This window comes from Balaenoptera musculus, chromosome 1 (assembly GCF_009873245.2).
Source record: "Balaenoptera musculus isolate JJ_BM4_2016_0621 chromosome 1, mBalMus1.pri.v3, whole genome shotgun sequence".
Lineage (NCBI taxonomy): Eukaryota > Metazoa > Chordata > Mammalia > Artiodactyla > Balaenopteridae > Balaenoptera > Balaenoptera musculus.
Window position 1 is genome coordinate 170515256 of NC_045785.1, and position 25706 is coordinate 170540961.

The 25706-nt window shown below is 40.5% G+C and overlaps 1 protein-coding gene across 2 annotated transcripts in view; it reads left to right on the forward strand.

Annotated features, from left to right (window-relative positions):
- USH2A (usherin) overlaps positions 1–25706 on the forward strand; it is an 816496-nt gene that overhangs the window by 697241 nt on the left and 93549 nt on the right. For both annotated transcript variants that reach the window (XM_036853226.1, XM_036853215.1), the window contains exons 61-63: positions 7956–8183; positions 12566–14082; positions 17212–17533. In XM_036853226.1, the coding sequence (XP_036709121.1) occupies positions 7956–8183; positions 12566–14082; positions 17212–17533 (2067 nt within the window). The remainder of the gene's footprint in view (positions 1–7955; positions 8184–12565; positions 14083–17211; positions 17534–25706) is intronic.

The window sequence follows — 25706 nt, forward strand, 5'->3', positions numbered from 1 at the left end:
TGGCCTAAAAGATATCCACCATCTGGCACCTGCCCATCACTTTGACCGTACCTCGGGCCATCCTGCCTCTCACTCACAGGCCTCACTCACACCAGCTTCTCTCTGCCAGCAAAAATCTCAACCTCATCCTTCTGCCTAAAAGTTCCCCCCTGGTTTTTCACATGGTTTCTTCTGTAGTCTTGCCTACATGGAACTTCCTCAAGGATCTTCACCCACCTTTCTTAAACCAAGACTCAGTCTTCCCCACCACCTAAAAAACACTAGTTCATCACTCTAATTATTTCCTTCATAATTTGTCACAGCTTCTAATTCTCTCTCTTTCTGTCTCTCTCTTTCTCTCTCTCGCCCACTCACTCCCTCTCTCACCATTTTGCCTGTATAAATGTAGGATTCCTTACATTTTTCCTCCTTACAATGTAAGACTCAGGAGGGTATGTCCTTGTCTCCCGTGCTTTCTGCTGTGTCCTCAGAGCTTAGGAGGGTGCCTAGTACACAGGAAACCTTCAATAAATATGTGTTTAATCAAGGATTGAATAAACATAAGACTGGCTGGAATGAATGAAATTCTGTTCAATGCAGTTTAGTACAGTTTTACTAGTATTGCCATAAAATAGATTGCCAGAGTGGAATTGCTGGGTCACAGAGTATGCACATTTTTAATTTTGATAGATCAGAAGGACTGCTTTTTAATATTTAGTGTGACTGATTTGCCACTTTAAAATTTAATTGTCACAAATTTATTTTTTTTTCCTCTTCTCCTTTGAAAAATGAGCCATTTCAAAACTTTTCTTTTTTCTCCCCAATGTTTTTATGGTAACTGAGGCTTCATCATTCATTTTGCAAGAACCCTAGCTTTTGTTTTATATTGATAGATTAAATTGATAGAGCCCATTTATCTATAAAGAAAACTTCTGTGAGTTGAATATTCTTTTTGCATTGACCCCCGCATTACAAAATGAATGATGTACTTCAATGAGAGAAAAAAATACCCCCTTTTTCACATGTCATTCTTCTTCTCTGAATGTGGATATTTGTGGAAGACACAAAAGTACACACAGCACTAACACATGAAAACTCTAAGCTGAACGTTTTAAATTTGAAATTTACAATTGTTACAACAAATGACCCCTGACTAATCAGTTATATAACAATACATATCACAATTACTTAACGGGAGGATATGCATTTATACTTTCTTGAAATCTTTCCAATTGAGCCCTCTGACATTAGTTAGAACCCATAGCTAGGAATGCTTTCATACTTGTTTGAACTTTTGAATTAGCTTCATTCTATTTTGTTGTCATCAACAGTATCCCTAAACTTTTCCAGCTGCTTTCTAGCTGTTTAATGTGTATAAAGTATAAGGGTATGGATGGTTCCACACAAACATGTCCCCACTACCAGCAAAAATATAAACCAGGTACATGTGATTCAGGACAGAGGACAGTATAATTGTCTTCAATTCAGTCCAGCTGTTGTAATCCCCACCTTGACTTCAATCAAAACACAAACACTGTGTAAAGAATAATTTCAAATTTTGAAATGGAGCAAATATTCAATAACATTTTTTTAAATCTTATTCCTTTTTTTAAATGTTATCATGTTTTAATTTATAGGAGCAGAAATTTTGTCTCTGAAGATTATGAGCTGAACAGGCACACATTTGGCCTGATTATATACAGTTGAGGAATAATGGCTTCCACCTCTTTGTACAACTGCCGTAGTCACTCATGTATAATATCTGTGACCATGGGCATTTTTATGTCAACACTATTTACAATGTTCCAATTGTAAATTTACAATGTATAGCATATCTGTTTTCTCTCTTTTTTTAATTGAAGTATAGCTGATTTATAATGTTGTGTTAGTTTAAGATATGCAGCAAAGTGATTCAGATATATATACATGTATTCTTATACATATATATATGTATTCTTTTCAGATTCTTTTCCCTTATAGGTTATTTAAAAATATTGAGTAGATTTCCCTGTGCTATACAGTAGGTCCTTGCTGATTATCTATTTTATATACAGTAGTGTGTATATTTTAATCCCAAACTCCTAATTTACCCTTTTTGTTCATCTATTTTATATTTAGTAATTTGTATCTGCTAATCCCAAACTCCTAATTTATCCTTCCCTGCCTCCCTTTCCCCTTTGGTAACTATAAGTTTGTTTCCTATGTCTGTGAGTTTATTTATGTTTTAAGTTCATTTGTATCTTTTTTTTAAGATTCCACATATAAGTGATACCGTATGATATTTGTCTTTCTCTGTCTGGTGTACTTCACTTAGTATGATAATCTCTAGGTCCCTCCATGTTGCTGCAAAATCTTATTCCTAAGAAAATACTCTCCTATTACCTTGTACATGGCAGTCTATACTTTATTGGCTGAATAATAATTAAATGAATGAATGAATTCATCTTAACAGATTTATTATTTTATCAGTCACTAACCATGACCTACACCATGACAGGCAAAATTTAAACGTTCTTCCATTATTCCTTTGAATTGCATGGTAGAGTTCTGTTGTTCATTGTTTCCTAACAAATGTAGTCCAGAACCTTTAGGGTGACATTCACAGCCCTGTCCAATCTTACAACCAGTCTCTTCCCTTCCTTAATCCCCACTATTGCCCTATATCCACAACCCTTCAGCTACGTTCAACTCAGCTCTGTTCCAAATGTATCCTGCATTTTTTCCTTCTGTTCTTTCTTCCAATCCCTCACACATTTTCATCTACTCAAACTCTACATCTTTGCTGTCCTATATCAGATGCCAACAAAGTTTTCCCCAGCTCCTCACCTCCTACTTTCCCAATTAGAAGTATGTATCTCTTCAGTATTTCCCTGATTTCCCTGGCACTCAGTATAGCATCTACTACACTCTGAATTGTGTGCATCTGTATATATTGTTGATCTGCTCTATTAGATTATAAGCTCCTAAGCGTCAAAAGCCTGTGCTCTCCATCTCGTATCCCCACACCAACTTTACCGAATCTTGTACATATCAGATGCTCAAAAGGATTTAAAGAATTGAATGGAGCTGCTGGCCAACAATACAAAATGTTTCCCCTGACCATTTTGGCAGCTCTGTCTTGCCACTTAGCAATGACACCTAACATAGACACACTGTTCACACACATGACAATAGATCATGAACCCAAAGGGTATTTTCTTCTACCTTTCTTGTACTGTCAGTCGATCTTTCATTCTGGAGCAACTCTGCATGTATGTGTGTGTCATCAAAAAATGTCTTCTTTGTCCCACCAGCCAGGAGCTCTGTAGACAAGGATGGCACCCATAAAGTCAGTATACATGTGAAATCAGTGGAAATTTTCTGACTATGTTAACATTTTGCAGGCTTGGAAGTCCATGCTTAGATAACCATGGATAAGCACTCAAGGTTGATATTTGGGGCTGGGTAACAAAGAGGGCATTTCTGTATTAAGACTGATTGGATTTTTACAAAATAAGTACTAGATAGAAATATGTTGATGAACTTTTGGAGAACTCAAAAATTAACTTTATGAATGGGAAGGAATATAGATTGACAATGCCTCAAATTATCTGGCTTTCAGAAATCTAGAAAAATATTTTATGTTGATTTTTTATGCACTAAAATATATAAAAGTCATCCAATTGACTGGATGTACTTGGCTCAAAGCCATGAATTTCAGGTGATGCTAAATGAGAACTTTTCTTATTTCTCATGTTTCAGTTGTAACTAAACCAGAAGCTTGTCAATAACCATTCCTTTATTTTATCATTATGACAAGATAAACTGTAACTTATGATAAAACCGAGAAGCAGCATCCAAGTGGTTCAACTGAAGAAAACAAAAGTTAATATATTTAAATCTAGATTTCCCTGAAGCTCTCTGTGCAAAATAAGCAAACTTTCAATATGAGGTATTCTCTGGGTCTTGGCATTCATGAGAATTAAGGAGGCAAAGGAATCCTACAACAGGTTAGGATTTATAAGCAAATAGTCACCCATTTTTAAATACAGAGCCCAAGATAAGGGGTGAAGCCAGAAGAAACCCCATTGGCTGGAAATGAAGTTGATGGTGACCAGGAAGATTAACCCCTTCCAAAATGCAATAAGCACACATAAGACTCTGTTGATGAACACAGCAGTGCCGAGACATCACTGTTTTAGTTCATTACCAGGAGTAGGGTAAAAAGAGTCCTTAGGGCCAAGGTAAATGGGTTCAGTGAAAATGCACCTTAAAGACCAGAGGGAAGGCTCTGGAAACTGCTGGGTCATCAGATCAATGGACTCAAAGATGACTAAGTTAGGTTGCTTTATGCAGTTTAAACATTTGTGCAGGGAGTCTCCCCACGCAGCCTTTTATTGACAGCTACAGATCAATGGTAATTTTTGATCATTTTCAACCTACATAAACCTATTGACCCCATGGCCACCTTTGGGGCACTTCAAGTAATCAAAAATAATCAGAGGAGATGGTGTAAAATTGTCTGACTGCCGAAGACTCCAAGTAGTTTCACGTGCCCCCAGGAGCAGAGTTGAGAGGTTAAAGTGTAGTTCAAATTGCCAGCAGAACCTCAACTGGCAGAGTGTTCCAGAGAGTCTTGTCTTTATGTCTCATAAAAGGACTCACGGATTTGTATCCAGACTCTGACTCTTATGCATATCAGTTTAAAGACAAAAAGCTTAATTCTCATTGGAAGTATTAGATTGCAGAGAACGGATTATTCCTGTTTTCCTTTGTTGAGTCATTCTTTTCTTCAGCTGCCTAACAGAAGTGGCTAATATACTTTTAGAATTAAAAAAAAAATTAGGAATATTGTGTGGCTGTAGACATGGACAGGACAAAGACAAAAGGGAAGAAGGTATAAGTAGGTAGCCCAAAGGTCAGGGATAACAAATATATATATATATATATATATATATATATATATATATATATATATATATATATCTCAAAAGAATCAGTAGGACAGAAAAGGGAAATAACAAACAAAACAATGACAATGAAAAGAAAAAAGTAAGAGTATTGAATTAAGATAATCTCCAGAGGGAAGGAAGAAAAGGGGCAGCAGCAGAGCGAAAAGAAGGAAAAGTTTTTAATGAGGACTTCTCCCAGTCAGTGGGACAGAATGCTCCATCCCCAAAGGAAGGAATGGAATCCAAATCATGTAAGGTCAACAGTGCTCAAGCAAATATTCTGAATTTAAGGAAAATCACAAGTAACTGAGTAAACAAACAAGACTCAACCCAATCCATAGAGTGAACTGTGCCCAGATTTTACAGGTGGATTCTAAAATAGTGAACTCGGGTTAGAAATCCATTCAGGGAAGAATAATATAAAGGATTTCCTAAAATGTCAAAGAATAAATCGGTTAGGGATTGTCTTGCCATTTTGAAGTTTTCTTTATTTTTTATATGGACTTAACTAAATATTGACAAAAAGTATGGCTGTCACTGAGGTTTATTTAAAGCATGTGTGTGTGTGTTGTAGTTTTGCAGAAATGACATGTTGACATAATATGAGAACTTGTCTCCGTATAAATTTATGATATAAAAATTCTCCTTCACGTTTCCTGTACATTTATGATATGTGATTATTTCTATTTTTTAAGAAGATATATAGACCAAATTAAGCAAAACAACTGTTGTAATCACCTTTTGTAGGAGTCTACATGTAAACATTTCTGTGTCAGGCATGCATGAACTTCAACTTGAGACCTGCAGGTCATATTTCCACATTAGTTGGTGGAGGTTTTGAAGCCAGAGCATTTTCAATACTTCTGCTTTCAAGGATCTGGCTATAAATGTTTATTAAAAGAATCTATAATGAAATCAGTTTTGTTATTTTTTAAATGGTTGCCTGGAGTGTGTTGGATGACTGAATGTCAGTTGTTAATCATTGAGCGCTCATGGTATCGAAAGTGCTTGATAGTATTGCCATCTAGGGGCTGAATGGAATTCTCAGCTCTGAAATAAACTGTAATTGAGCAGGTGCTGCTATTGACAATATACATATGTTTTTGCTTTATAGCCCACATGCTTTTCGTGTTTCTTATGACAAAAGCTATCTCTAAATGTCCCCCAGCAGCCTACCTATTTTTATATATAATCTGTTAGAGGTGATTACTATTTGCTTTGGATCTGATGCTTTTTTGGCATCTATTACTGAATATTCTGAACAAAGAATTGTTCTTTTTTGCATTATTAATCTTGCCCATGTTTGCCCTATTTCCACAGAAAAGGAATCATTTATCAGAAAAGAATGTTTGTAATCGGGACTTGTAGCATATTCAGCTTTAATATTCATTATGGTCATTCTATTTCTGTGCTATATTTATCTAAAAGACCAATCCAGTGTTGTTGGAGAAATAAGTTTTAAATATTTATGATCTAACTTTTAATATTTTAAAAAAGAGAAATTAGTATTTCTGTAAAATTTTTTTCAGAGTCTGGTCGCTTAGCAAATGTTTAAATATTAAAAGATTTCAAGAGTTCAGCATGTAATATCATAATAGGACCTTACTGAAACAGGAAAATTGACTTTACAAGTTTTTGATAAGTAAAGGAAATTATATTTCCTCTGCTTGTGTTTAACACATAATAAGAAACATTAACTAATAGAAACTTATAAAACTTATAACCAAGAATGTGGGGAAATGGTGTCAAAAATTATTTCTACGGTGTGTTTTGGTTTTGTCTAACCAGTTTTTTTGGAAAGTGGTTCAGTTGGATTTTGCCACCTGGTTTTAGATTTTATTCAAAATGAGATTTGGATGCCCTCAAATTAAAAAGAATTTCCGTACGCATAACTTTGTCTGGTGCTTTCGGGTACCTACTCTCAGAAATAACTTCCTCTTCTTCATCTCATATTCCTCTTCCTGTGCCCACCAAGAAAAGGACAATTGAAGACTATCTGTCACATTTAAGCATCAAATAAACCAAAGCTGACCTCACATACCATTAAGTGTATATATCCTATTAAACCAGTAAAAACTTCTTCGTGATTATTCACATCCAATGGGTATGGTACACAACAGAAAGTGTCTGTGTGTGTGTGTTTACCTATATACACATTACTGGTCCACTTGCAGACATAATTCCTATCTGTAAACAGACACTTCCATCCAACCCAGATGTAGAAAGAGCACCCTGGGCTCTTCCAAAACATTAGGATTCTTAGGTCCAGTTTAATTATGCAAAATATGGTTAACGCTGCTGTCCAAGCAGGAAAAAAACTAATTACGCTATCCCTCTTTTTTTTTTTTTTCTTTTAAATTAACAAAGACCAAATACTCAAAGCCCAGCTAACAATTCCTTTTGGTAAATTTCGGAGTTTTAGTTAGGGTGTTTTTAACAAATGAGAATATTTTCACATTGATATTAATAGTAGACTGCTCTCAGGGTGCTTGTGCATTTATAGTTCAGTTGGTTTATTGTTATTTTCTTGTGTTTGTTTTATTGTCTTTGTAAAATGTAAATACACACCAAGAGAATGAGAGAGGGGGGAGATGGGGAGAGTCTTACTTAAAAAATAGTGTCGGGGTTTAATGAGAGAGAATTAGCATTGTTCAGGTTCAATTTCCAAATCCTTAAGACTATTCCATTCTCTGCCACTCAACTTGGTACCACTGATTTCCATCATGAGCTGGATGCTACACTGACCTGAGACATCATAGATTTTTTTAATTGTTTTTGTAATATATTGCATCCCTTGGGTCGCAAGCTCTGAAAAGGCAAGGATCCTATCTGATCCAAGCTGTGTGTGTGTGTCTGAAATCACACAACATTAGGTAATATATTTAGCATGTGAAGAACAAGAAAAAACCATATTGTTTTCTTAATAATTCAAAACTCTGTTGTGATATTTGTGCTGCCATTGGTGAGGCGTCTTGGCCAAAGAATGACCTTCCAGCAATTGGCAGAAGTTTCCAAAAGGAAACTAAACTGTTCATTTTCTTCCAGGGAACAAGCCATGAAGCCCACCTGTTCGGGTTAGAACCCTTCACCACATATCACATTGGTGTTGTGGCCACAAACCAGGCAGGAGAAGTTTCAAGCCCCTGGACTCTTGTTCGAACCCTAGAATCTTCCCCCAGTGGACTGAGCTACTTTACAGTGGAGCAGAAAGAGAACGGCAGGGCATTGCTACTGCAATGGTCAGAGCCTGTAAGAACCAATGGTGTGATTAAGGTAATGTCTACCCTGAATATGCGATCATGTTTGGTATTCCACAGATAAATAGATGAGCCCTGACATGCCATCAGGTCACTGTGGGAAAACTCCCTTCACAGTCTGGGTTAATTCTTCCTGATAGTTCCTCCGGGCACTTAATCATAGATCAGAGAAAACTAGCTCACATGTGTTAAGCTTCCTATGAACCCAACGCTGTCTAAGCACTCTCTATGGATTATCTCATTTAATCCGCACATCAGCCCTACTCTGTAGGTACCACTAAACCTCACTGGGCACATAAAGGCTAAATCACTGTCCGAGGCTAAATAACATTGCGACGATCGAGTCGGGATTTGAAGCCAGGAAGTCACGCCAAAGCGGAACTCTAAATGACCATGTTCCTATTGCTTCCTGAATTGTCCTGCCCAGCTCTTTGCTTAAGCGTTGCCTAATTTGCACTTTGAGCAGAGCTCACTCAGCAGGAAACAGGAAGCCCCACGTGTCTGCTAAGTCCACGATGTCCCTACGTAGCCATGAGAAGCAGTGTTATTAATGCCACATCTAACCCCAGCTTCACCAGTCTGTGAGCGCCCAAATAAGGTTTCCATTATTATCCACATTTTGATGCTTTGAACCATCACCCACATAAGAGGCAACATCGTCACCCTTCTGATGTTCTTCTCCAAGGCTGGTGGCAACTCAGCTGTCCATCTATTACTGCATCTGCCTCTAGTCTCCTCTGGCCCTGGACCACCACTCAGGCCCTCATCAATCGCCTCTTGTAGGCTGGGACTGCAGAACTCCCACCCCCTGCAGATGCTGTAGACTCTCTGCCTCTCCTTTACCACTCCCTCTCAAGGTGGCAAAGACTCCCCCACTAATTCCACATAGAACATCTAAGACTAAGCGGTGACTTTTGATAAACCTTCCCTGAAAACCCCATAGTGGGATGCTGGCAGGAAATTACCTACAGCAGTGACTTAGATCTGTAACTAGAGCTCACAGGTAGGCCCATCCTCATGGACCTCCCTGTAGACTGCCTCACTGTCTGGTACGGTGGCCACCTCTCTGCCCACCTCCAGGTATGCTACAAGTAGCAGAAGCAAGCTGCTTTCTACCAGCCCCTGACATGTGACCGAGCCAGACTTTGCCTACTCTAGGACAGGATTCCTGAGCCTTAGGAACCATGGCCTTAAAATCCAAGCCTCAGCCCTAAGTTCCCCATCAGAGAAAAGAGTATCTCTTTCACACCCATCAAAGCACCCCTCCTTGTGAGTGTTTATTTCCCATCCCAGTGTCTGCCTCTTCCTGGAATGATTGACAATAGAAATATCTACTCCTTTTACGTGCATTTGTGTTTCACCAAATATTTATTGAGGCTTCTACTAAGTGCCAGGCAATTATTCAGGAGCGAACAAGACAGGCAAGGTCCCTGCTGTCACAGACCTTGTGTGTGTGTGTGAAAACATGAACAGTGGGGCTACAGAGAGGCAAACAAAAAGCTAGTACGCAAACCAGAGAATTTCAGAGAGTGGTGAACGCTATAAAGAAAATTAAACAGAATAATGTAATTATGCCTGCTCAGGCTATTTTAGCATGGATGATCATTTGAATTGAGTTGACATTTGAGCTGAGCCCTGAATGACAAGACAGAGTCAGTCATGTGAAGATACGAGAGCAAAATGTTTGGACAAAGTGAACAGCAAATGCAAGGCCTGAAGCCAGGGATGAACTTGGTTTCTTCACATCAAGGGAAGAAAGCCAGTGTGGTTGAAGCTTGGGAGGGTTGGGGAGGAAAGATGATACTAGAAGAGATTCAAGGGATTGGTAAAAGGTGGATTGTGCTCAACCTTGTGGGCTGTGATCAGGAGCTTGGGATTTATTCTGAGTGTGATGAAAAACTACGGAAGGGTTTAGGCAAAGGAATAGGACAATCAAATTTGTTTTTCCAAATTACTCTGGCTCCTATGTAGGAAATGGGTTATAAGGAGACCAGTGGAGTTTGGAATCTGTTAAAGAAGTCAGGGTAGAATTGACTGTGGCTTGAATTAGAGTGGGAGTTGAGACGGTCGAGAAATGTGAGTGGATTGGGGATGTATCCAGAAGGTAGAGATGACAAGATTTGTTAATGGACTGAATGTGATACATGAAGGAAAAGTAGTACTTCAGAATGACTTCTGGATTTTGGCCTTGAGTCATTGACTGGGAAGGGAAGGCTGGAAGATGTACAGGTTTGAGGGGATAAGTAGGCAGTTGGAAGTACAAGTCTAGAACACTCGAGAGAGTTCTTCATGAAGATATATGTATTTGGAATTCATTAGCAAATGAGTAGTATTCAAACCCATGGGCCTGGAGGACATCACCTATGGAGAGAATATAACTAGAGATGAAGAGAGCCTGGGATCAAGCCCTGGGGAATACACAAATTTGGAGGTCAAGAGTATAGAGAGGAGCTGTCAAGGCACATGAGGTAGAAGGAAAAGTAGATGAGAGGGATGTCCCAGAAGGGAACAGAAAATGTGCCAATGGTGTTGAGAGATCCAGTAACATGAGGGCAGAGATGTGACCCTGTATTTGGAAACCAGGAGGTCACTGTGATCTTGACAAGAAAATCAAGTGTTGAAATGGGAAACCCGGTTGGGATGGTTTGAGGGAATAGGATGGCAACTCTTCAAAGAAGTATAGATGGAAAGAAAAAACAGAGAAATGGGGCAGGAGCCAGGGGACTATGGTGTCAAGAAGTTTTATTCAAAAATCAGTGAAAGATCCTACAGTACATTTAAATGCTAATGGAAATAACCCAGTAGAGGGAGATAAATCAGTGAAGCAAGAGATAATGAGAATAACTGCAAGAGTGAAATCTGTAGGAAGGAGGAGAGGACAGGATCCAGAGCTCAGGTGGACTTCAGTGGGGGCAGAGATACTTCATCCATAGGAAAAGGAAGGGAGGCAAATAGGGTACGTCTAGATTCACATGCATATGGCAGTGATAATCTATAACATGAGAACATTCCTGTCTGACTGCCTCTACTTTCCTCAGTCAAATACCTGGTTATGTCAACAACCACTTGTGAGGGAGAGAAGGGGGTATTGGCCATTAGTGGGGAAAGGAGAAGATATTTCTTACTTTGGAAAATGAGAGAGCAAACATATGGTTTTATAGTTGGTAATCATCTATTTAAAAGTTATGGTAAGAAATTTAAACTGAGACCAGTCAACATATTTGAGAGTTTTTCTCCAAACCCAGTTAGAAGCTAAGGTCCAGAGGGAGAGCTGAATTTAACACTAGTTAGAGATTTGCCAGGTGAATATGGGGGAGGGGACAGAGAATCATATAGACTTTCAAATTGATTGTGGAATCTAAGCTGTCTTCAGAAAATACTCTATTCCCCTTCCCTCAGGGATATGATCTTGCCCTGAGACCCCAACAAGAAAATCACACCAAAATACAATAGTCCAACATAAATAGATTTCCAGATCTAGGCTATTTAATCTTAAATAACATTAAAGTATATCAACAATCTAGGAACAACCTGTGGGAAGATTTGCCTCTCAAGGGACTCTGGTATTTGTCCATCTCATCTTAAGAGACATAATCATAGGATCACGACCATGTACAGGAAGGTCTCCTGTCTCTCAGGTACACTGAAGCATGAAAAGATGGGGAACCATCATTCAAAAACATCTACATTCAAGTTAAGTTACTTCTCATCTTCCCCAAAGAACAATGAATAACATGGGTTGGAAAATTGCTCTACATTTGTATCATGAGCATTCGGATGGTTTTCCCTGGAACAAAAGAATACTTTGCTCCAAAGAAGCAATCTATTCTTCTATAACTGGTAAGAGAAAACAGGGTGGTTTTTCCATTTTCTGGTCATCAGTGTGTACCTATGTTTTTGTATACGTGTATAACATATATATATACCTATGTACATGCATGTGTGCCCACACCAGACACTCACACATTTTTCCACCCTGGCACCCCGGTACAAATGATTAAGCATTATAATTCCATTTCCCAGTAAATGCTGTGGCAATAGACAATGTGGATAGGCCCTAGTTAGCCTACTCAGGGTGAAATCAGAAGCACTTAATTTTTATAAAATAGGGAATTTGAATACTATTCCCCACTTCTAAAAAATAAAAATGGGAGGAAACCCCGTGAGCACTCTTTAAGTCAACGAATTAATTTCAGTAACTCTTAGCTTTTAGATATATGCTTACATGATATCCAACCTTAAAAAAAGAAAAAGCAAAGATCACATTCCCAAAATTCATATCAGAATGCTTCTTCTGGGTTAGGATCATCAAGGTGAGGAATATGGGGCAGAAGGGGTTAAAAGGGACGAAATAGTGACACCAAGAAATCATACGCTTTGTTTCCCATCTTCCTGCAGACATACAATGTCTTCAGTGATGGTGTCCTGGAGTACGCGGGCCTGAATCGTCAATTTCTCTTCCGACGCCTGGACCCCTTCACGCTCTACACGCTGACGCTGGAGGCCTGCACGAGGGCGGGCTGTGCACACTCGGCACCCCAGCCTCTGTGGACAGAAGAAGCTGCACCCCAGTCTCAGCTGGCTCCCACCATCCAGTCTGTGGGGTCCACCAGCGTTGAGCTGAGCTGGTCAGAGCCCGTTAACCCAAACGGAAAGATAATTCGCTATGAAGTGATTCGCAGATGCTTCAAGGGAAAAGCTTGGGGGAATCAGACAATCCAGGACGATGAGAAAATTGTTTTCACAGAATATAATACTGAAAGGAATACATTTATATATAATGACACAGGTCTGCAGCCATGGATGCAGTGTGAATATAAAATCCACACTTGGAATTCAGCAGGCCATACCTGCAGCTCTTGGAGTGTGGTAAGGACCAGGCAAGCACCTCCAGAAGGCCTCTCTCCACCTGAGATAGCCCAGGTATCTGTGAATCCCCCCAAACTGATGATTTCCTGGATCCCGCCAGCACAGCCTAATGGCATTATCCAGTCCTATAGGCTTCAAAGGAACGAAGTGCTCTATCCTTTCAGCTTTGATGCTGTGACTTTCAATTATACTGATGACGCGCTGCTTCCTTTTTCCACGTACAGGTATGTAGTCACAGCCTGCACCAGTGAGGGCTGTTCCACCAGCACACCTACCAGCATCACAACCCTTGAGGCTGCCCCTGCAGGGGTCAGCCCTCCAGCTCTTTGGACCATCAGTGCCACTCAAATCAATGTATCTTGGTCACCGCCATCAATTCAAAATGGAGAGATCACTCAGTATTTACTCAGATTGGATGGTAAGGAGTACCTTGCTGGGCAGAACCTGTCCCTGTTGGTTTCCCACCTGCAGCCTTCCACGCAGTATAATCTCTCCCTAGTGGCCTGCACCAATGGAGGTTGCACAGCTAGTGTTGCAGAGTCTGCCTGGACAATGGAGGCCCCACCACAAAACATGGACCCTCCAAGACTACAAGTCACGGGCTCAGAATCCATAGAAATCACCTGGAAACCGCCAGGAACCCCAAATGGCCAGATCAGAAGCTACGAACTTAGGAGGGATGGAACCATTGTCTATACCGGCCTGGAAACTCGCTATCATGATTTTACTCTCGCCCCAGGTGTGGAGTATGGCTACACAGTGATGGCCAACAACAGCCAAGGGGGTGTTTTAAGTCCACTTGTCAAAGATCGAACCAGCCCCTCAGCGCCTTCAGGGATGGAGCCTCCAAAATTGCTGGCCAAGGGCCCTCAGGAGATCTTAGTGAGCTGGGACCCCCCAGTAAGGACAAACGGTCATATCGTCAACTACACCCTCTTCATCCGTGAGCTGTTTGAAAGAGAAACAAAAATCGTACACATAAACACAACTCATAATTCTTTTGGTACACGGTCATTCATAGTAAACCAGCTGAAGCCATTTCACAGGTAGGTAACTGACTCTGGGTTTCCTGAGAACAGGCCACTGCCCCTTTCTATTGTGTGAGCCCTCGGTCAGTCCCAGTGAATGCTCTAACAGCAAGATGTGTGACATGCCCAAGCCCCATCCATTTAACCATCCAAGTGGGCTGACTACATCCTCATCCAGCCCAAACCTGCTTGATTACTTCTGGAGAGCAAAATTCTTGCAGGTGACATTTTGAGAGTCAGTTTTTTAGAAATGTTTGCAATTCATCACAATGCCTGGAACCAAGTAGTGGAGAGATAGGGCCACTTCCCTGAGTCTGGTCCCTTCTGGAGACATGCCAGCCCCTGGTCAGTTCTGAGAACCCCAATGCGGTTATCTAAACTAGGCTGTGAGGAAAAGGAGTATTATTTTAAAGAATGAAAAAAGGGGCCGTCCTTGAGAGCTATTGCCAGCCAGAGTTGGACTGATCCAAAATTTGTTCTGGGGCCAGCCCTCCTTATTGGATCCAGCACGTCTTCCAGGGATAATGAGGCTCCTCTGACTATTTCCCCAGCCCTTCAGTCAGCTCTGATCTCATGGTTTCTTGGGACGGCGCCACTTTGCCAGCTCCTGTTTCCTTAGTGGTCCCCTCTGAGCTCTCTGATGAGCAAGGGTGTGTGTTGTTTTCCACACAAAGGAATCTGACCACCAGCCCTCTTCCCATACCTTAAAGAATTGCTTGGCTTTTTTCCCCATCACATTTTAACTAACATACATCCCCAGAGAGAAGAGTAATAAAGGACATTTTATTCTTAAAATTTAGTAAAATGAACAGAACCACTTTAAAAGAATTAAAGGCTGAGTGTTGATTACCAACCACCATTGATAAAATTCATCTATTATTGTAATGTACTGATGTGTAGATTAGATCTCTCCTATAATTATCTCTGATATATAGTGCTGTTGAAATGAAATATTCGCAGTCTTATGCATCTCCTAGTGACAATTATTTAGGGTTGCATTAAATATTAAACAGTAATTAAAACTTCCGCAAGTATCTTCCATAGCTAATCCACATGCTCTGTGAGTTGGCTGTTATCTTACTCTGATGCAGGGCATAAAAAAAGCCCATGTTAGCTGCAGAGCTGTACATTTTATCCCGGCTTCCTCTTTACCTGACTGGTACTTGCACGTTTTAAAGATCATATCAGCTTGCTCCCTTCCAAAACTCTTATTCAAAAAGATTTCTAGGGGAAAAAAAAGTTTCTGGATGTGAGAGGGGCACTTTTCCCAGGTTGAAAAAAGAAAGTCTGATTTTTCTGAGAAACTTAGCCATGGGATTTAAGGCAATGAGAGATGTCCCTTCCCTGTCCACTCTCATCGAAGATGTAAGTGACATTAATGACTTAGAATATCAACGGAATATTACTCAGCCATAAATAAGAATGAAAATTTTGTCATTTGCAACAATATGAGTAGAGCTGGAGGGTATTATGCTTAGTGAAATAAGTCAGACAGAGAAAGACAAATACTGTATGTATTCGCTTATATGTGGAATTTGAAAAATAAAACAAATGAATGGATATAACAAAAGAGAAACCGACAGTTACAGAGAATAAACTAGTGTTACCAGTGAGGAGAGGAGGAGGGGAGGGCAAGACAGGTGAGGGGGATTAAGACATACAAACTGCTGGGTATAAAATAAATAAGGTATGTGCATGTAATGTACAGCACAGGGAATATAGCCAATATTTTATAATAACTTTATATAGAGCATAAACAATAAAAACATCAAATCACACACACAAAAATAAAACCAGCATATGACTTCTATATGAAGTTGGGATTCATGTCGTTTGGGGTTTTTCCAGCAGATTAATGTTTACTGAGTACTGCAAATTATTGTGTCCTCCTTGGGGTACCCCCCAGATGGTCAGTAGGAAGAAGGATCCTGAGAATACCCTAAGAAGCAGGAGGAATCTGACCCAGAATTTTAAAACCACCAGAGATAATCCAGAAAACAAATAATCCAGGTGTGGAAAATCAAAACTGACTTCTCGGAATCGCTTAGAAGGCAGATCTGCCATTCACAGCTGTGGATCTGTTCACCAATAAACTGGCAGCCCATCGTGGTGAAAATGGGCGTGGGAGGAGAGGGAGGGAAGGGGAAGCAGAAAAGGGAGCTGGGAAACTCCCCAAAGGGAGAAAGAGGTGTAATTAAGAAGAGGGGAAGGGGAACAGAAAGAAAGCGAGGAAGTGGGCAGAAGGCGGTGATTATCTGGAAGAGAGAAAGCAGAAAGTAGAAGAGGGAAAAGGCTGGAAGCAAAAGAAATAAAGGGAGAAAGGGAGGTGGTTGGGGCTTGAGGGGAAATTCGGGGTGTCATAATATCATAAAAATTAGGGGCATGGAAAAGAGGGGGAAAGCGCTTATTTGCAGCCATAGGCACTTAAGACTAACAAAAGCCCCTTTTGTTGGAAGGGAAAAGTCCCTGTTATGTAAATAGACCTTTCCCAGTGGCAGGAGACCCGCTATGAAGCAAAACATAATTGATTGGTTGAGTTTAACTGGATGGTGATAAGGTGTCTCCATGATTGATAATCTGGTGTGTAGCTGGATTAACTTTGGCCCCAGAAGTTCCCCATGTGGTGTAAGGGAGCCTGTTTTAATATGTCAGGTATCAGGTGAGGGGATTTATTACCACAGAGACCTTGACTCCATGACGTTCCTTCCTGACCTGGAAACGTTCCTGGGGAATCATTTAGCTCCAGCTGCAGAGAGAGGAGGAGCCCAGGGTTGCTGAAAACTCGTTCAAACTCCCAAGATCTGTATTCTCCCTCGCTGTGTTAAGGAACTCTACAGAGTACCAGAATTTTCCTGCTGGAGAGCATCTTGAAAGTGTACTGATTCTCTACATTCCTGTTTAGGGAAGAATCGTGCCCACCCTTTCCAGACAGGTGAGTATCTTTCTTTAGTTTGGAAAGCCAGGAGGCTTGAAAATGTTCTAAAATTTCCGTGGAAACATGACTTTATTGTCCTTGAAAAGGGTTCGTTGTAGGTAAGAATAAATATAAACGTATCTTTTTGTCAGAAAACACTTGGTCTTTTAAAGATTCTTCCCACGAAAATCGACTTTGCCAATAATGGGTCATTTCTGCCTTGTGTCCTGAAGGTATGAAGTTCGAATTCAAGCCTGCACCAGGCTGGGATGTGCATCAGGTGACTGGACATCCATACAGACCCCTGAGGTTGCACCTCGGAAGCAACCACCTCCACATCTAGAGGTACAGATGGCTCCAGGGGGGTTCCAGCCCACGGTTTCCCTTCTGTGGACAGGACCACTCCAGCCAAATGGACAAGTTTTATATTATGAATTGTACAGAAGACAAATAGCAACTCAGCCTGGAAAATCAAACCCAGTGCTAACCTATAATGGAAGCTCAAGCTCTTTTATGGACATGGAACTGTCGCCTTTCACAGAGTATGAATACCAGGTAAGAAATGTGTGTTACCAACAACTCACACTGAGATGGGTGTGGGTACACATCAGCGTCTGTCTGGAAAAAAATTGCTTGCAGTCTAAAAAGCCACCTAAAGAAACATGGGACTTATGTAGTTTAATAATATTCTTTAAAAAAAAAATTTAAGCAGTAAATGAGGGAGGAAAGGCTGTATTCATTTGCCTTCTTCATTTTCTTGGTTCTTGATCCGTGTGATTTAGGCTTGTTATTCCTATGCAGATTTCTGGTGAAGTATTTGCATTTCTTATTAATGAAGTGGTTTCTACCATTAAGCTTCTCTCTGTCAGTGTTGCCTTGGCTGGAAATACTCCTTGTGAAAAGATCACTTTGAAAATAACTCAGGAATTGTACCAAGAGAAAATAAAATCTAATGGGCAAGCATCTCCAGCCCCTGTGCTCAAGAAAGACATAGACTGCTGAGAAAAGTCTAGAGGAAAACAACTAACCTGTGCATGGAGATGAAGTAAGTTTTGTAGGAGGACAGCCTAAAAAAGAGGACTTTGCATATCCCTAAGAAGTCAGGAATTAAGAACACTATTCTGAAGGTATTTTGAAATCAATAGAAGACTTCCGTTAGGTTTGTTTTGCTTTGCCATCTGGGTGCATTTGCAGTTTTCTTGTAACTAGCAGCTCCAGTTCCTGTGGGGGAATGATTCCTCCACCCCGTGCTCAGGCTTGGTTGGGAGTGTCAATCAATGTGTCAGGCTGTCACCTAGCCAAGTGTTGGGCACCCGAGTGCTGCTCTGCCCCTCAGACTTGCCTGGGGCCTGATCTTCAGCAAAGTGACTCAGAATTTTAAAAGGTGGAGCTAAGTCCTGATAAAATATCTCTAACATCAATCCAAAAGCTTTTCTTATCCTCACCATTTCCAAGCCTGGTTCCTCAACTGTTCTATTAATTACATATATAGTTGTCCCTCGGTATCCAAGGGGGGTTGTTTCCAGGACCCCTGCAGATACCAGAATCCTCAGATGCTCAACTATCTTGTATAAAATGGTATAGTATTTGCATATAACCTACGCACATCTTCCCCTATACTTTAATTCATCTCTAGATTATTTATAATACCTAATACAATGTAAGTGCCACGTAAATAGCTGTAAATACAATGTAAACGCTATGTCAGTAGTTGCAGGCATGCAGCAAATTCAAATTTTGCTTTTTGGAACTTTCTGGAATCCTTTTTTCAAATATTTTTGATCCACAGTTGGTTGAATCCATGGATACAGAAGTCATGGAGAAGGAGGGCTGACTGTACCCCCAATAAATTCCCTTTTGCTTAAGTCAGGACCAGCTTCTCTTGCTTGCAGTTTCAAAGGAAACTTCCTGAATGATGCAAGCACCACGTGCCAGGCACAAGACCAAGTGCAATTTTGTAGAAGAGGAAACTGAACCTTGAAAAGCTTACCATAACCAGAAATAATAAGATCACGAAGTCACCAGGCATATGGTGACCAAATCAATGAGGACAGTTATTAGAGGTAACAGTTTAAATGTGAAAGGAATATGTTTTAGGCCAGCAATGTACAGGACAAATTTCCCAATGAAGTTAGTAAGAATTGAAAATATAAACTGATTCTTGAATGGTTTGGAGAAATACATAGATATAAATCCATAATCCCTTGTTTGCAATTCCAAATCTAAAAATCTCTTTAAAAGAAGTTGTTGGGTTTTCTTCTCTCTTTTTGTTTTCGGCCAAGCTGTGTGGCTTGTGGGATCTTAGTTCCCCAACCATGGATCGAACCCAAGCCCACGGCAGTGAAAGCGCCACATCCTAACCACTGGACCACCAGGGAATTCCCAAAAACAAGTTTTTATCTAGGTTTGGTACAACTCATTCAGCAGCAAAACCCAATCTAAACAAACCAGACTATTTGCAGCATTTATTTATCTCATTTAATATGAATAGTTATATATTTTGCTACAGAAGTATTGTATTCTATTACAAGGGCATTCTGCGGTTATTACAAAATATACAGTATACGCATTTTATTAACTTTCCCAAATCTGAAAAAATAAAAAATTATTTAAAAACACTTCAGATCCCAAGGGTTTAGGGTGAGGATTGTGGCTTATGTCATGAAGGAACAAAATATCTATTGATGCCACAGCTGGAGAAAGAATACTGTTAGAAACAGCCAGAACCTATGTGGCCATCCTTTTGTTCTTTATCATTATCTTTACAGAAAAGTATCAAGTTATCAAAGACCCTCCTATTCTCAATTATCTAGTCCCCTTTAGGAATAAAAGTGCACCTTTGTAAGAGAGCTGGATGGAATCAGCATGAAATATTTGACCTCTAACTAGACAAAACTAAGTGACCTGTGGATACTGAAAGCAAACCAGTGATCGTAGCTTCTTTGGCATCATATTGTGTCACTGGGTTAAACAATTGGCCATATCATCTGTAAAGTCTAACCTAAGTTTTCTAAGGAATGGTAAACTCCAAGCATGTGTCTTAGCTCTGTCAGTTTTCTTACTGTTGGAGCGTGGAGAGAATGAAAAGTGCCCACCAAACTGAGAAGGTACCTTGAGACCAAAAATTGAGGCAAGCAGCTCCATATAATCAATGGATCCGTTTATTATACTTACGCACAGGGTGGGATTGAGCGGACAATAATCCAGAAACACTGGCAGCTGCACTCTGCACCGTCAAGGGACCAATGGGACAGTTTTATAGTTAACCTAGGGTAGGGGGTACGTGCTTGGAAACAGGACGTGCATTCCGAAGTCAAGATTTATGAATCGGCAACTAGTTTTGTGGGCACTGGGAACACGTCAGCGAAGGTCTTCATCGTTGTTTGGGGACTAACAGAGCATAGAGGCCACCTGGTCCTAATGATTATTAAAGAATATCTACTAACTACAAAGCCCTTGAGGCAGAGGAGTGATTCACTGCACAGTTCAGTCCTGGGTAGGGTCAATGGAAGGCCAGGAGGAAACGTACAAACCCAATATGGCATCCGTGACGCTAACAGCTATACACTCACCAGAAGCTAAGGACGACCAGTTACCAAGGGACCCACATTTCAGAGGGGAGACAAGTTAAGGACCTCAGGCTATGCTGTCTCTTTTGTAACTGTTACTATCAGCCCTGTGTCAAGCTCCTCCTCCATATTCACATCACCCAAATGAAATTACTTAATTTGGTTTTCACAACAGACTGAACTCAAATTTGCATTTACTAGCTAATCCCATGTTGTTACAACATAAGAAGGATAGAGAGCAGAAAAAAAAAAAAAAAAATCTAGCCTATCAGCCCCAAAACCAAGATCTTACAGGAAATATTTTGAAAAATATAGATTAAATGCTGAAATAAATGAACTAAAATATTGGATTTATTTAGCCTGTGCAAATGCTAGGTCTTTATAGATCCTGAGTTATCTTCCAGAAGTCATTTAGGAAGTAATGTACTATAAGAATTGATTTCCTTTTAACAAAAGAACATCTTGTCTTTGAGATGAATTTGAATTGCTCTCAAACCTGTCTGAGGGTTACTTTATCTGCAGGCTGCTTTTCAGAAAACACCTTTATTGTCCTAGAGTCATTGGTTCACCCACCATATCTGTGATTTGACCCTCCTACAGAGGATTGTGTTTTTGAGATAATCCATATATTCGTAGGGGATGAAAACAAAGAACTGAGAAACTGCCCAGAGATGGAAAGCTATTCATCAGAAGGATGGTGAGGACCCCTGGTCGGGTAGGTGGCCATCCACGTGGTGTGCCTGGAGGGTGTCAGATGTCCCTCCCCACACACCACTACCTGGCCCTACGTCATTGTACTCATTTCCGGTTTTGAGTTAAATCATTGAAGGTAGCTTCCAAACATTCCCTATGTTATCGAATGGGGGAGGGTGTCCTGTTGCTCACCGCTAACAAAATCAATTACATACAAACATAAATAAAACGGAAAGGTGCCTTTAATCAGAATGCCGGCCATCTGGGGATGGTGGACTTAGTGTCCCCACAAAACCACCTCCGAAGATTCTGCTCGGCCATGAAATCTTTTAAAGGGAAACAGAGAAGTAATCTCAGTTAATCATTGACATAAGGGGTCAGAGTCTTCGCCATCCCCCACTGCATGCAGGCTTGTGATCTTCCTCTAGATCTCATCTTGGTCACACAGTTTGTTTGGGAGATTACTGAAGGGGAAGGTAGGGAAGAGATCTGGTCATCTGTTAGTTACTTATTCTTCATTTCTACTTCTTTGATCTATGGAAGACAAGTTAGGCCAGGTATTGTGTGATTAAAAGATTTGAAAGGTGTGCTTGGGCCAGAGATGAGTAGAGCACGGGGCCTCCTGGTTTAAAAGTTAGTTACAATATAGCTTTGCTAAAGTGACAAGAAAAGGGGCTTCTTGCTGAGGGCGGTTTCCTGCAAAGAGCTGCTTACAAATCCCCACTTGTCAGACATCATTCCGTTTCTATGGGATTAGGGGCAGAGGTCTATCTTCCATAACTTTTTCATGCTGACATAGGCACCATATTCTTTTTTTTTTTCTTAATTAATTTTTATTGGAGTATAGTTGCTTTACAATGTTGTGTTAGCTTCTGCTGTATAACAAAGTGAACCAGCTATATGTATACATATATCCCCTCTTTTTTGGATTTCCTTCCCATTTAGGTCACGACAGAGCATTGAGTAGAGTTCCCTGTGCTATACAGTAGGTTCTCATTAGTTATCTATTTTATACATAGTATCAATAGTGTACATATGTCAAGCCCAATCTCCCAAATCATCCCCCCCCTTCCCCCCTTGGTGTCCATACATTTAGGCACCGTATTTTCAGAGTGGAAGATGTCAACATGGGTCTGTAGCATCTCTTTGCTGACAATTTTAGTTGTCTGCTTACATATATGGGCAGAGCAAGCTACAATTATTTTGATGCCTGCAAAGATATAGGTTATTATGAGCAATAATGTTAATCCCATTGTCTTGAGGCCAGTTCTTGGAATTGTGCTAGCCATAGATTCAGTCCTACTCAAGATGGAGCAGTTGTGTCATGGCTACAGTCTGGTCATCATGCAGTTAGCTTTTTTCCTCTGGTGGCAGTTATAGTTATCTATAAAACAACTCAGGAATGTGCATCAGACACTGAGTCTATGACTCTCTTGTCCTCATCATTAACTGCTCGGTTTTGTAGTTGGAGGGGTGAGGAGGCCCTGCAGGATTCTGCTCGGTTCCACCTAGTCTAAATTAATTCATCAATCTGATGACCAATGATAGAGCTCTGGGGAAAAGAACACAGCATGGATAAATTCTGATGAACAGGAGGGTCAAGAAATACCCGGAGAAAGAGATTCTTACTGAGAGAGGGGAGAATCATTTGCTACAGAAGATCTTGGAGGCAAGGACCAGCAGAGGTCACCTCACAATGACTCACACATCAGTATGGGAACCGGCATGTTTGAAGGTGGGCAGAAGCTGTGTGATTTTACAAGCACCTTCTAAGTTTTCAGTGATATACCTCAAAATTGAACGCCCTAAGGGTAGTCGCTCTCGGTGTTTATAGTACAAAAGGATTGCCCAAAGAGTGCATTCAAAATGCAGATGCAGCGGGGTGGGATGGCAATTCCCAGAAATCTGCATTTTTAACCAGCAGCTTAGGTGGTCCACAACCTACTTTTTTGAGAAATACTGTCCCGGAGGGTACAGCGATGTTGCTATGCTACTTAAGCCTGATTTTCTGGTGCCGCTTTCCTAAATCAGGGTTCTCAGCCCTGACTGCACATTAGAATCACCTGGGGAACTTTAACAACATTCTCGATGCCAAGACCCCATCCGCCTGTAGTTCTGCTTATGGGGTGGGTCCAGGCATCAGTGCATTTCAAAAGGTCCCTAGGTGATTCTAATGTACAGCCAGGGTTGAGAATCACACAGTCCTAAACCATTGTAAACTGATTGCCTAAGTAAGTGAAGCCAGCTCCCCTCAAGTGCCTAATTTACATGATGATAATTGATGACCAACCTATTTACCTTGGTCTGTCCATGGCTTTCCTGAATCAGAGTCGTATTTATTGTTTTAGTATGAAGCTGGAAAGGTAGACAGAATATATTACCTGCTAAACTCATGTCTTCGATTAATCAAATAATTTCTTTGACTCTTCCTCCTGGATTTTATTTGGTTTTGGTTGTCGCTGTTTCATTTTATTTTGTTTCTCACTTGGGAGGCCTGGATTTTGGTTGGAAGAGTAAAGTTCACCATCATTTAAAACAGGAACTTTCTAGTTTTGATCCATTTCAACACAGCTTCTACAATTCTGGGATTCTGAAGGATCAGCTTCCATAAAACGAGTAAAGATCTGAAATTGAAATCACAGAAATTTGGAATTTTTACAAAAATATTTCACAAGGATGAATGGGCTGGCTTTGCAGAGTGATGCAGTGCAGGGTCTCATCAGAGAACAAACATTTGTGAATTTCAGATATAATTTTATTTACCAAAATCCTATTTTCAAACAACTCTATAAATGTGTGATTCATACATAAATGAGGTGCATCTTTACTAAATGAAATTCTTCCCATGCACAGACCTTTTCGTTAAATGAAGATTACAGGCTTGCTGTGCTACAGAATACACATCCAGCAGAGCTTTTTATTCACAGACAGTACTCATTTCTATTATCAACCCTCTCAAAATTGGGGTATACTAATATATACGATATAAAGCTCCAAGTTCTATGTGGGGAAGTTCCTAATTGTTCAGCAAGCAGATTAAGACAGTAGTCTCTGCAGGTTTCAGAGAGGCACCGGGCTGTGAGTCTGCTTTTATAAGAAGCTTCAGTTTTGACCTGCGGGGAGAGAGCTGAGGCCGCTGAGCAGGGCTCAGTAATTGTGCATTCGTATTCATACTCTCGCTGAAGGCGGTGACTCACCACGGATCTGCTCGGGCCGCCATGGCCCCCCTTTCATTGAATCCTGCTGTCAGTGACTTAATCCGTTTTCCTGAAACTGCCCCACTTTGACAGATTTTTTTCGATAAGCACCCACGCACACCCAGAGTCTCCGAAGGCTTCTGGGGTCTCGGGACTGGACCACTGAGACCCGACAAGTCAGCCTTGGAGGAAACCCCATGTGTGACTCACTTGAGTGTGGGTCTGATCTCAGGGCTGCTGCTACGGCAGCTGCCCAGGACAGCAGCCTGCTACTTACTAACAGACCAATGCTGGCCCCGAACAATTCAGTCTGAAGGTTCATGCGGGAGAGGACGGAGGAATGCTTGGAGGGCAGACAGTCAAGTGGGTCCTTTCTGTTCCTGCCAAAAGCAGCTGTGTGGCGACTCCAGGAGGGGACAGCGGAGACGTTCTCTGTGCCAGCCCCACGAAAGGCTGCAAGAGTGTGGACGACAAGCTAGAAAGGAGAAGCAGAAAAGACAGCAGCTTTTAGTCCTTTCCCCCTATTTCTGGATCCTTGAGTAAATTAACCTCCTTCAGCCTTTCCTCACCTGGAAATAGTTCACTTCAGGGCTAGATTCTGGGGGCGTAAGTGAGGGTCATCTACAACCATACGCTTTTAAAAATTCTCATCAAACATTGGCTTCTCTTGATGGGCCTTGGTCATCTATGATTTGTAAAATCTCACAGAATATTTTCTGACCCTAAGCGATTTGATTTTCTAACAGTATTTAGCTCTATGTTGTATCGAAGCAAGTGACTATGTAAACAACAAGGTCCTACTGTATAGCACAGGGAACTATGTTCAATGTCATATGGTAAACAATAATGGAAAAGAATATGAAAAAGAACACATATATGTGTAACTGAGTCACTTGGCGGTACAGCAGAAATGAACACAACATTGGAAATCAACCGTACTTCGATAAAATTTTTTTTTAAAAAAGCAAGTGAGGATATGAGACCAGTTTCATACACTAATAGTCGTGTCATTATCCACCACCAAAATGGATATATGGAAGGATCAATAGCGGTGTTTCTGAAACCTAATTTATTTATGTACTAATAAATTTATCAAATGAATTAGAAGTATATTATAAAATATAAATGTAAATAAATAATAAACCTAATTATTTTAGTTTACTAAATAAGAGTTCCACTTAGGCCCTTGAGAAAATCTACATCATCAGTAAGGTGTCAGGACTATTTCACTCCAAGTGATAGAAAGCCAACTTTCCCTTAAACGGAAGA